The sequence below is a fragment of the Phacochoerus africanus genome, chromosome 6 (genome assembly GCF_016906955.1).
Source record: "Phacochoerus africanus isolate WHEZ1 chromosome 6, ROS_Pafr_v1, whole genome shotgun sequence".
NCBI classification, from domain to species: Eukaryota; Metazoa; Chordata; class Mammalia; order Artiodactyla; family Suidae; genus Phacochoerus; species Phacochoerus africanus.
In genome coordinates, this window is record NC_062549.1 from 94,690,626 (window position 1) to 94,704,050 (window position 13,425).

Sequence of the window (13,425 nt, forward strand, 5' to 3'; positions counted from 1 at the left end):
TCAGATCTAGCGTTGTTGTTTTAGGCCAGCAGCTATAGCTCCAATTTGACCCTTAGCCTGGGAACTACCATATGCTGCTAAAAAGACAAAGAAAAATTGTTCCACATTATATAAAACTAGTGACAGAGAAAGAATTTGAACCCACATGTTTGTTTCAAAAGTCATGTTCTTTCCACTATGCCACACTGCTATATTGTATTTTAGTCCTAATTTCTTAAAAATTGAAATTTGAATATTTACCTTTACATAATTTCATTGGTTGTCTTAGATCATTTAGTATGGGTATTACAGTTATTCTTCTCATTATGTCGCTATTGGTCAAAAACAACAACAAAACTTAGCCCTAAATAAGACAAACAAACCCTCAGATGCAATGCCAACAACTTTGTCATGAGAATGTAATCATTATATTGTCGTGCACCTAATGAGTGTGATAAATGCATAAGACAAATAATGTATGTTATTCACTGGATGCTTCCTTATATATTTAAAAGTAATTCACATAAAGATTAGGATTAGGGAGTTCAGCAGTAACAAACCCAACTAAGATCCATGGCGATATGGGTTCCATCCCTGGCCTTGCTCAGTGAGTCAGGGATCAGGCATTGCTGTGAGCTGTGGTGTAGGTCACAGACATGGCTCAGATCCTGTGTTCCTGTGGCTGTGCTGTAAGCCCGCAGCTACAGCTCCAATTCACCCCCTAGCCTGGGAACTTCCATATACCATAGAGGGAAAAAAAAAAATGAAGATTCAGGAGTTCCCATCCTGGTGCAGTGGTTAACGAATCCAACTAGTATCCATGAGGTTGCAGGTTCGATCCCTGCCCTTGCTCAGTGGGTTAAGGATCTGATGTTGCCGTGAGCTGTGGTATAGGTCGCAGATGCGTCTTGGATCCCACGTTGCTGTGGCTCTGGTGTAGCCCGGTGGCTACAGCTCCAGTTAGACCCCTAGCCTGGGAACCTCCATATGCCGAGGGAGCAGCCCGAGAAATCGCAAAAAGACAAAAAAAAAAAAAAGGAAGATTCAGTTATATGAAGCTACTTAAAATATAGGATGGTTTTGTCTTTACTGTCTTCAATTCTGTAAATATTTAAGGGGGTGGGGGAGTTAAAGGATCCACAGGATTTGTTTTCACATCTATATAAGATTCATATGTAGAAATTTACTCGCAAGTAGCCCAAGGAAAACTTGATTCAGGACTATTTTTAAACAATTAATAGGGTTTTACAGTTACTTCAGATAAATACCTTAAATACTTGTTCTCACTTCCAAACAGTTTCTAGGAATCATAAACATTTTTATAAATTCTGCAAATCATCTTTGGTGGGTTCTTGTTTCTGTACATCATCCATATCAAACCCAGTACTGCTCCAGAATATTCCTCTTTCTTTAGAGCAAAGTCTTATAATTCATTTGAAGCTACTTTTTAAACCTATTCCCATTTGCTCACAGCATTCAAAGAGCCCACTCCCTCAGCTCTCCACAGGGGCAGGCATGGTGTATAACAAAACTGTATACTTAGGTTAAGATAAATGTATGTTTCCTGGTGAGACTTATAATACTACTAGCAGATTATTCTCAGAGTTCATAGGCCCTAAACTAAACCTCAGGGTTTCTGTCTCCCTTTTAGATTATATCCATGCTCCTTTGTTGAGTACAGTTAGCTTCCACTTGCCCACCAGTGAGACTCTCTAGGAGCCTTCACCTTTTGCTCTAGAAGAACCATAGGTCCTTAAATTCTTGGTCTCCAGAAGTCAGGGCAGTCCTCTCCCTTACATCCAAGGCTTACTCTTTCCTGTCTTGGCATGATTCATAGTGGGTACATTCATTTAAGTGAAAACCCTTTTCCAGGGAATGGTCTGACCTCCATAGCTAGTTAAGTTAGTCATATTAGTACCTTCTCAGTAAGTGTTTAATCTTAAATCTCACAATGTGAGGGAAAGAATAATCAAATGATCTGTATTTAGAGGGGGAAAAAATCTAGTTTTTCAAGGCCATTATATGGCTGTAGATAATGGCAATTTAAATTGTTCATCAGAGACTTTATATCTTAGTTTGTTGCGTCTACTTTCAGATTTTGTTAAGTTTATAGTTTTCCAGACAATGGACAGAAACATGTTTTATTTTTTATACAATTAAAGAGTTTATCTTGGTTATTTATCAAAACCAATAGAATATATTTCAATACCTTTAACTATAGAAACCACAAATTTTAAGCAACTTTTGAATGATTATTCTCTGGCTGAAACTTTTTGAAATTGAAGTCTCTTTCATCTCAGCATTCTGTTAGATTTATGTTTTAGTTATTTTATCCACCTTGAGTTTATTGTATGTGCTATGAGTATGATGGATATATAGGTGGGATATTATGGATGAGGGTTGCAATTAAAGCTATGAAAATGAGTGAGCCTTCTGAAGGAAAGAGGAGCAAGGAATGTGCCATGGAAAATAAAGAGGAAAAGGGGATTGCTGTTTAAAAAAAAAAAAGACCGAAATTGTTATTGGAAAGGTAGAAAATACATTATAAAACATCAAAGATCGAGGAGCACAGTTACCAGATGGGCTGGGGCTATGGTCCCTCTGTGGGCTGCTCTGCTGGCTGGTGCTAAAGGGCAGGCTGTATTCTATGGCCGGGAACTTTTGGCAGAGCTCCCGTTATTTGCAGTGGGTTTCGGAAAAACAATATCTGTTGAAGGAACGCCGAAAGGACTTAAGGTTTCTTTCAGAAGAAGAGTATTGGAAATTACAGGTATTTTTTACAAATGTTATCCAAGCATTAGGTGAACATCTTAAATTAAGTCAAGTTATTGCCACTGCTATGGTCTATTTCAAGAGATTCTATGCCAGGTATTCTCTGAAAAGTATAGATCCTGTATTGTTACTACATGTGTGGTTTTGGCATCCAAAGTAGAGGAATTTGGAGTAGTCTCAAATACAGTATTGATTTCTGCTGCTACTTCTATATTAAAAACTAGATTTTCATATGCCGTCAAGTGAATTTCCTTATAGGTTGGACCATATATTAGAATGTGAATTCTGTCTTTTGGAATTAATGGATTGTTGCTTGATAGTGTATCATCCTTGTAGACTTTTGCTCCAGTATGTGCAGGAGTCAAGAAGACATGTTGCTTCCCCTTGAATGGAGGATAGTGAATGATACATACAGAACGGATCTTTGCCTACTGGATCCTCCTTTCATGTTAGCTTTAGCCTGTCTGCATGTAGCCGTGTTGTACAGCAGAAAGATGCTAGACAGTGGTTTCCTGAGCTTTCTGTGGTTATGGAAAAGATTTTGGAAATAATCAGGGTTATTTTAAAACTATATGGTTGCTAGTCAGATTCGTCTCCACAGAGCCTCAACGGAAACTCCCATGATTTTATTTTTGAAAAAAAAGTTTTTCCTTACCTAATTTGATTCTAATACCTAATTGATTAAAATCTATTGTTTATGAAGGTTTGGAAAGATTCTAAGGGGACCTGCAGACATATATGGACATTTGAAAATTAATAGCTTTAAATTAGTATAATTTTTCATAATTTGGGTGGTAGAAATTGTAGCTTTTTATTAAGCCAGGAAGCATGGAGCATACTTTGTTAAAAATTCTCTTTGGTCATTAAATGACCAAAAAAGGAAATAAAAAATCAAATATATGGGGTTTTTTCCCCCCCTCCTTAAGTTAAACTTTAAAACTATATTTAAGGAATCAAATCTTACAAAATCCTAGGAAGGTTTTGGTAATGATGCTGATAATCTCAGGGAAATTAAGTAAGTGTCTATTGATTTTAAAGTGTATTTTATTCAGTAGTTATGGTATCTTACCATGGAGGATACTAGCCCAGCCTAGCAGAAAAGTATGCAATATGTATAGCATACTTTGACATTTTAAAAGTTATAATTAATTCCCATAACCACTTTGAAATGCTTCATTTTTAAAAATCATATGTAAAGTTATTTGTATTTAATTCAGTTAATCAGGCATTTTGAAAGCTGATTGGATAAGACATCCTAATATGGTTGAAATTTGGTAACATTTTAATGTTATTTTTATTCCACTGTGAAAGTTTTTTATATGACATAAACACCCTAGTTTATTTTCTTATCTTAGTGTGGACTTACCAGTTTACTACAGGTATCCTGAGCCAGGAACACAATCAGGTTTCATTCACTAGAGATTATATGTTCAGCTAATCACACATTCTGGAAATGTTATTTCCAGTGTGGAAATGTCGTTTATGCCAATGAAATATAAATTCCTATAAAACATCAACAGTGTGAATTACTGAACTATGCACTTAAAAATGGTTGTGATGGGAGTTCCCGTCATGGCGCAGTGGTTAATGAATCCGACTAGGAACCATGAGGTTGCAGGTTCGATCCCTGGCCTTGCTCAGTAGGTTAAGGATCCGGCATTGCCGTGAGCTGTGGTGTAGGTTGCAGACACGGCTCGGATCCCACATTGGTATGACTCTGGCGTAGGCTCCGATTCGACCCCTAGCCTGGGAAACTCCATATGCCGTGAGAGCAGCCCCAGAAAAGGCAAAAAGACAAAAAAAAATGGTTATGATGGTAAATGTTATGATAGCAAATTTTATGTGTATTTTTCCACAGTAAAAAAATCTGTAAATAGCCATGACCTACTTCAAAACAATAGTGAAATATAGTCATCAAATTATTAATTTCTCTATGGGTAACAGTTTGTGTGTTCTTAGCACAGAGCTAAGTATGATAGTATGTGCTCAGGATGCTGAGTAGACAGTTAACTTACTAATTTATGTGGTTGCAGCTTGACTTGGAAAGTTTCAGTATTTTTATTAATTTTTTTTTGTCTTTTGTCTTTTTTGTTGTTGTTGTTGTTGTTGCTATTTCTTGGGCCGCTCCCGTGGCATATGGAGGTTCCCAGGCTAGGGGTCGAATCGGAGCTGTAGCCACCGGCCTACGCCAGAGCCACAGCAACGCGGGATCCGAGCCGCGTCTGCAACCTACACCACAGCTCACGGCAACGCCCGATCGTTAACCCACTGAGCAAGGGCAGGGACCGAACCCGCAACCTCATGGTTCCTAGTCGGATTCGTTAACCACTGCGCCACGACGGGAACTCCCAGTATTTTTATTAATGTTAATCCTTGAACTTAGTCGTTATTACCTTACCAACTTTCTTAACCAATCTAACCTTATTAAAATGACAATTTTATGCATTCATTTTTTAAATTCCTGTAAAATAAAAAGTGGGTTCATGAAGATATATAATGTTAATTGACATATAATTACTCCATTTCTTTCTAGAATGATCTTTGCTGAGTGTTCTCCCAACACTTGCCCCTGTGGTGAGCAGTGCTGTAACCAGAGGATACAGAGGCATGAGTGGGTGCAGTGTCTAGAACGATTTCGAGCCGAGGAAAAAGGTTGGGGAATCAGAACCAAAGAACCCCTAAAAGCTGGGCAGTTCATCATTGAATACCTAGGGGAGGTTGTCAGCGAACAGGAGTTCAGGTACAGTGGTAAATGATATTCGAGTAAAATGGTAAAGGTAACAGATTAGAATGGAAAATGGAATATTTGAAATTCACTTTTAACTTAGTCATTAATTGGCTTTAAATCACTTCTCTCTTTAGGAACAGGATGATTGAGCAGTATCATAATCATAGTGACCACTACTGTCTGAACCTGGATAGTGGGATGGTGATTGACAGTTACCGCATGGGAAATGAGGCTCGATTCATCAACCACAGCTGTGACCCAAATTGTGAAATGCAGAAATGGTAAGAAAGCAGGGGAAGGTGAAACCAAGAATCAGCAGAGCTGAGGCATTGAGGGCATCCAGAGATTGATCTTTCCACAGTTTTAATTGGCTTACACAAAGCAGCTCAGGCAAGTCCGTTATACTAGATCATCTAGGCAGAGTAAGTTCATGCTGTTTCTTCACACTTCATCCTAATACTCACTTCTAGAGAAGTACAATATTTTATATATGTATATACATGTGTTTGTGTGTGTGATAATACCTGATATTTATTGACTGCTTACCATGTGCCAAGCATTATATTATATGGTTCTTCTCATAACCATGCATTTAACACATTTATCACATGCTCACTGGATTTGTCACAGTGAGAAATAAAAATAAGTGAAATAGATTAGAATCTGAGAATTTAAAAAAACACATCTAAAAAATAATTCAGGAGTTCCCATCGTGGCTCAGTGATAACCTTACAATGGAACCTGACTAGTAACCATGAGGGTACAGATTCAATCCCTGGCCTTGCTCAGTGAGATAAGGATCTGGCGTTGCTGTGAGCTGCAGTGTAGGTCGCAGACACAACTCGGATATGGCGTTGGGGTGGCTGTGGTGTCGGCCAGTAGCTACAGTTCCAATTTGACCCCTAGCCTGGGAATTTCCATATGCCACAGGTACAGCCCTAAAACAACCAAAATATAATAATAATTCAAAAAAGAATACAGAATAGGAGAGGATTCTGAGAAGATGCTAGAGTAGGAAGCACCAGGAATCTATCTCCTTAGATACTTGGACTAGCAGAATCTGTCTGATAAAAGGATTTTGGAACTTTGGAGTCTGTTGAAGTCTTACAACATCCAGGGGAAGGCTTAGATGGTTCATTATGGCTCATTTTAGTCAGTTTGAGCTCATAGCACAGTAGCAGCTACTCATCCCTGCCCTAAGGCACATGGCAGGCAGCTGTGTTAAGTGTTGGGGAATAGCTTATGTACAACTTGCAGAAGCTAGAAAGGGTAAAAAGGACCCTGTTCTCCAAATAACCTATTCTCTGATTGATGCTTCTGTTCACAGAAGGTGCAGGCAGAGAGGCAGACAGCCATTGTATCTCGGCCATTGTTGTACCTCAGTCACTCGCTAAAGTGACTTCCAGTTAGATTGTAAGGTGCCCTCCTTTCTCTGCCTTCATTTTTTTTTTTTTTGCTTTTTGCCTTTGGGGACACACATTAAAGATTAAAACATTAAAAAGTAACACATATATGGGGGAAAATAGAAAGTGATAGTGCATATCCAAGGAAAGGATCAGAAAAGATGTAAGACGTTAAGTTTATACCTCAGACTGATCCTTGGCACAGAGACAGCCTACAACAATCAAAAGATCAATAACAAAAAACCAGCAAACCCTGAAGAAGGAGGAGAATCTAATTGCAGGAGTTACCACATTGTAAGTTTCAAATGTCCAGTCTTCAACAAAAAAATCACATGAGAAACAAAACACAATAAAGTAGGCCCATTCAAAAGAAAAAAAATAATTCACTAGAATCTCCCGCAAATAGACTTAATGGCAGCTATACTGGAGAAAGACTTTTAAACGACTGCCCTAACGGTGCTTAAAGAACTAAAAGAAAATGTGGAGAAAGTCATGGAAATGATGTTTGAACAAAATACAAATGCCAATAAAGAGAAAGCCTGAAAAGAAACAAAAGGAAATTTTGGAGCTGAAAAGTATAGTAATTAAAGTGAAAAATTCACTAGATCAATGTGAAGGCAGGTTTGAGCCTCACATTCTTTTGAGCCATATGAAAGAATCAGTGAACTTGAAGATAGGACAATGTAATTTATCAAGTCAGAGGAACAGGAGAAAGATTGAAGAAGAGTGAACCCTAAGGGACCTCTGGGACACTGTCAAGCAGGTCAGCCATATAGATGCACTGTAGATGGCCCAGCAGGAGAAGAAAGAAAGAGACAGAGAGACTATTTGAAGAAATAATGGTTGAAAGCTTTCCACATTTCATGAAAGACATGAAATCCCGGAAACTTACCAAACTCCACATGAGATGAATTCAGACACAACTACCAAGATACGTTATAATCAGACTTTCAAAAGATAAGAGCAGATCTTGGAAGCAGCAAGACAAGTGAATCATCACATACAATAGCTCCTCAGTAAGAAAGTTTGCACATTCCTCATCAGGAACTTTGAAGGCAAAAGAATTATGTAGCATTGCGAAAAGAAAATGTCAGCCAAGATTCCCATATGTGGCAAAAATGTCCTTCAAAAGTAAGAAAGAAATCAAAATACTCCCAAATAAACAAAAGCTGAGAGCATTCTTGTGTACTAGACCTACCCTGTACTTCCTGAGGGGAAGTACTAGACCTTTCCCTCAGGGATCTCTTGCAAGGTGACGTGAAAGGACACTAAACAGTACTTCTTAGCCATATGGAAAAATAAATATCCTCAATAAAAGTAAATACATTGGCAATTATAAAATCTAGAATTATTGTTACTGTGGCTTGTAACTGCACTTTTTTGTTTTCCATGTAACCGTCCGTTTAAAAGAATTATTAGTTTATAGTTTTGTGCGCACAATGTACAAAGATGCAGTTTTGTGACATCAGCATCTAAAAGGAGTAGAGAGAGCTGTAAAGGAGCAGTTTTTCTGTGTTATTGAAATTAAGCTGTTATAAATAAAATTACAGTGTTATAACTTTAGAATGTTTAGTGTAATCCTTACAATAACCACAAAAGCAGTAGCTACAGACATATAAAAAAGGAAATTAAGGAATTTAAACATTTCACTACAAAAAATTAACTCAATTAGAAACAAGAATGTAGGCAGTGAGCAACAAAAAGTTATAGGGCATGTAGAAAACAAACTCCACAATGACGAAAATAATTCCCTCATCATCAGCAGTTAATTTGTAGGTAAACAAATTAAACTCCAAGAGAATGGGATTGAACATCATTTATGGTTTAAAAAAAATCTCAACAAAATGAATGAAGAAATGTACTTCAGCTTAACAAAGGCCAGAGTTGAAAAGCCCACAAGTGAAAAATTGAAAGTTTTTCCTCTCAGATCAAGAACAAAACAAGGATGCCCACTCCTACCACCTCTATTCAGTATAATGCTGGAAGTCCTATTCAGAGTAGTTAGGCAAGAAAAAATAAAAGGCATCTAAATCAGAAAGGAAGAAGCAAAACTGTATTTGCGGATGACATAGTATATATAGAAAACCCTAAAAGTGCCACCAAAAAATTTTGTAACTGATAAATTTAGCAGTTTCAGGAGACAAAGTTAAAATACAAAAATCATTTGCAATTCTATTCACGAATAACTAGCAGAAAGAAAAAAATATCATATGCAATAGCATCAAAAAGAATAAAATACATAAAAATAAATTTAACCAAGGAGGGGAAAGACCTATATACTGAAAACTGTAAGATCCTGATGAGAGAACTTAGAGAAGGCACAAATGAAAAGATATTCTGTACTCATGGATTTGAAGAGTTCATACTGTTTAAATGTCCCTACTACCCAAAGCATCCTACAAATTCAGTGCAGTAAATCTCCAGTGACATTTTTCACAGAAATAAAGCAAATAATCCTAAAATTTATGTGGAACCACAAAAGACTTCAAATAGTCAAAGCAATCTTGAAAAAAGAACAAAGCTGAATGTAACATGCTTCCTTATTTCAAACTACGTACAGAACTATGGTAATTAAAACTGGTTGGTATTGACAGGAAAACAGACAAAGGAGTTCCCGTTGTGGCACAGTGGTTAACGAATCCGACTAGGAACCATGAGGTTGCGGGTTCGGTCCCTGCCCTTGCTCAGTGGGTTAACGATCCGGCGTTGCCTTGAGCTGTGGTGTAGGTTGCAGACGCGGCTCGGATCCCGCATTGCTGAGGCTCTGGCATAGGCAGGTGGCTACAGCTCCGGTTCGACCCTTAGCCTGGGAACCTCCATATGCCTTGGGAGGAGCCCAAGAAATAGCAAAAAGATTAAAAAAAAAAAAAAAACCGACAAAGATGAATGGAATGGAATAGAAAGCCTAGAAATAAACCCACACATGTGTAGTCAATTAATTTATGGCAAAGAGGCCAAGAATATACAAATGAGGAAAGGCAGTCTCTTCAAATAAATGGTGTTGGGTAAACTGGACAGCCACGTGAAAAAGAATGAAACTGGACAACTATCCTTCAGCATACTCAAAGTGGATTAAAGACGTGGACATAAGACCTAAAATCAAAAAATCCGAGAAGAAAACATCAGTTGACAATGATTTGGGGGGGGGGGCAGGGTTTAACACCAGAAGGAAGGCAATAAAAGCAGAAATGAACAAGTGAGACTAGTCAAACTAAAGTGTTTCTGTATAACAATGGAAACTATCAACAAAGTGAAAAGGTAACCTACAGAATGGGAAAAAATAATTGCCAATATGATAAGGGGTTAACATCTAAAATATGAAAAGAAATCATACAGATTAATAGCAAGAAAACAACCCAATTAAATATAAGCAGAGAATCTGAATATACAACATCTTTCCTTTTTTTTTTTTTCTGTCTTTTCTAGGGCCGCACCTGCAGCATATGGAGGTTCCCAGGCTAGAGGTCATATCAGAGCTGCAGCTGCCAGCCTATACCACAGACACAGCAAGGCGGGATCCGAGCCTCATCTGCAACCTACACCACAGATCATGGCAACGCCGGATCCTTAACCCACTAACCATGGTTCCTAGTCAGATTCGTTAACCACCGAGACACAACAGGAACTCCTGAATTTAAATCTTTTTAAAGAAGACATACAGATTGCCAACAGGTATGTGAAAAGGTGCTTAACATCACTAATCACTGGGGAAATGCAAATCAAAACCACGACAAGGAGTTCCCATTGTGGCTCAGCATGTTTTGAACCTGACTCTCAGGAGGATGGTGGTTCAATCCCTGGCCTCACTCAATGAGTTAAGGATCCAGCATTGTTGTAAGCTGTGGTGTAGGTCACAGATGTGGCTTGGATCCCATGTGGCTGTGGTATAGGCTGGCAACTGCAGTTCCAATTAGACCCCTAGCCTGTGAGCTTCCATATGCCTCAGGTGCAGCCTTAAAAAGCAAACAAACAAACAAAAACAAGAAGGTATCACCTCACCTATTAAAATGGTTATTATCAAAAAGATAAGAAGTAACAAGTGTTGCTGAAGATATAAAGAGAAGGGAATCCCTATGCACTGTTGGTGGTAACATAAATTGATGCAGCTACTATCAAAAACCATGTGGAAGTTCCTTGGAAAATTAAAAACAACTACCATACAATCCAGCAAGTCCATTTCTGGGTATTTATCTGAAGGAAGTGAAAACATAACTCAAAAAGATAACTGTACTCCCATGTTCATTGCAACATTATTTGCAATAGGTTAAGACGTGGAAACAACCCAAGTATCTATCAGTGGATGAATGGATAAAGAAAATGTGGTATATATATAAATGCAATGGAATATTATTCAGCTATGAAAATGAAGGAAATACTGCCATTTGCAACATCATGGATGGGTCTTGGGGGCATTAAGCTCAATGAGATAAACCAGACAGAGAAAGACAAGTACCATATGATTGCACTTGTACAGAATCTTTTTAAAAAATTAATTAATTCTTAGATACAAATTGATGGTTGCCATAGAAAAGTGTTTGGAGGCTGGGCAGAATGGATGAAGGTGGGCCAAATAAATAAGATCTCAGGATGTAATGTACAGCATGGTGAATATAGTTAATAATATTATGTTGTATATTTGAAACTTGCTACAAGAGTGAATCTTAAAGATCTCATCACAAAAATACAATTTGATACTATGTATGATGGTGAATGTTAATTAGACTCATTCATTTTGCAATGTACATATATATTGAGCCATTATATTTTGCACCTGAAACTAATGTAATATTTTATGTCAATTATATCTCAGTTTTTTAAAGATTAGTAGAATTAAGATATAAACACATGAGGAGTTCCCATCATGGCACAGCGGAAATGAATCCAGCTAGGTACCGTGAGTTTGCGGGTTCAATCCCTGGCCTCGCTTAGTGGGTTAAGGATCCGGTGGTGCCGTGAGCTGTGGCATAGGTCACAGATGCGGCTTGGATCTGGCGTTGCTGTGGCTCTGGTGTAGGCCGGCAGCAACAGCTCTGATTAGATCCCTAGCCTTGGAACCTCCATATGCCGCGGGTGCAGCCCTAAAAAAGACAAAAGACAAAAATAAATAAATAAACAATAATAACACATGATCCAACTATATACTGTGTATAAGAGCCTCACTTGAGATCCAAAGACATAAATAAGTTAAAAGTTAAAGGATAAAAAAAGGTATTCCATGTAAATAGTAACCAAAGAGAACAGGAATGACTATACTTGGATTTTTTGTTTTTGTTGTTTTTGGTCTTTTTGCCTTTTCTAGGGCTGCTCTCAAGGCGTGTGGAGATTCCCAGGCTAGGGGTCTAATCAGAGCTGTAGCCGCCAGCCTACGCCACAGCCACAGCCACGCCAGATCCAAGCCGCATCTATGACCTACACCACAGCTCACGGCAGTGCCAGATCCTTAACCCATGAGCGAGGCCAGGAATTGAACCCGCAACCTCATGGTTCCTAGTTAGATTCATTAACCACTGCGCCATGACGGGAACTCCTTTTTCTTTTTTTTCTTTTTTTTTTTTCCCCCATACTTGTTTTTTATTTAAAGATTTTTTCCGTTATAGCTGTTTTACAGTGTTCTGTCAGTTTTCTACTGTACAGCAAAGTGACCCAGTCACACATACACATAAACATTCCTTTTTCTTACATTATCATGCTCCATCATAAGTGCCTTGATATAGTTCCCAGGGCTATACAGCAGGATCTCATTGCTTATCCATTCTAAAGGCAATAGTTGGCATCTGTTAACCCCAAATTCCCATCCATCCCACTCCCTCCCTCTCCCCCTTGGCAACCACAAGTGTTTTCTCCATGTCCATGATTTTCTTTTCTGTGGAAAGATTCATTTGTGCCCTATATTAGATTCCAAATATAAGTGATATCATATGGTATTTGTCCTTTTCTTTCTTACTTCACTTAGTATGAGAGTCTCTAGTTCCATCCATGTTGCTGCAAATAGCATTATTTTGTTCTTTTCTATGGCTGAGTAGTATTCCATCATGTGTGTGTGTGGTATATATATATATATATATATATATATACCACATCTCCTTAATCCATTCATCTGTCAATGGACATTTAGGTTATTTCCATGAGGAATGACAATACTTAAAGAAAAAGACTTTAAACCCAGAAATGTTACAAGAAACAAAGAATCTGCAAAAGAATGGATGCATGTTATGTATAAATGAATCACTTTGTTTTACAGCAGAAATTATCACAACATTGTAAATCAACTATACTTTAATAAAACTTTAAAATTAATAAATAATAAAATATTCATGAAATGAAATTAAAAGCATGAATCATAGACCTAAATATTGCCATTCAAACAATCAAGTTTCAAGTTCCCGTCGTGGCTCAGCAGAAACAAATCTGACTAGTATCCGTAAGGACGTAGGTTCAATCCCTAGCCTCGCTCAATGGGTTAAGGATCCGGCATTGCCATCAGCTGTGGTGTAAGTCTCAGTCTCAGCTCGGATCCCATGTTGCTGTGGCTGTAGGCTGGCA

At 38.0% G+C, this 13,425-nt stretch overlaps 1 protein-coding gene and 1 pseudogene across 6 annotated transcripts in view; both read left to right on the forward strand.

Annotated features, from left to right (window-relative positions):
* Positions 1-13,425, forward strand: part of ASH1L (ASH1 like histone lysine methyltransferase) — a 185,672-nt gene that overhangs the window by 143,757 nt on the left and 28,490 nt on the right. For all 6 annotated transcript variants that reach the window (XM_047784346.1, XM_047784348.1, XM_047784345.1 and 3 more), the window contains 2 exons: positions 5,285-5,491; positions 5,614-5,760. In XM_047784346.1, the coding sequence (XP_047640302.1) occupies positions 5,285-5,491; positions 5,614-5,760 (354 nt within the window). The remainder of the gene's footprint in view (positions 1-5,284; positions 5,492-5,613; positions 5,761-13,425) is intronic.
* Positions 1,024-3,566, forward strand: LOC125129561 (cyclin-C-like; annotated as a pseudogene).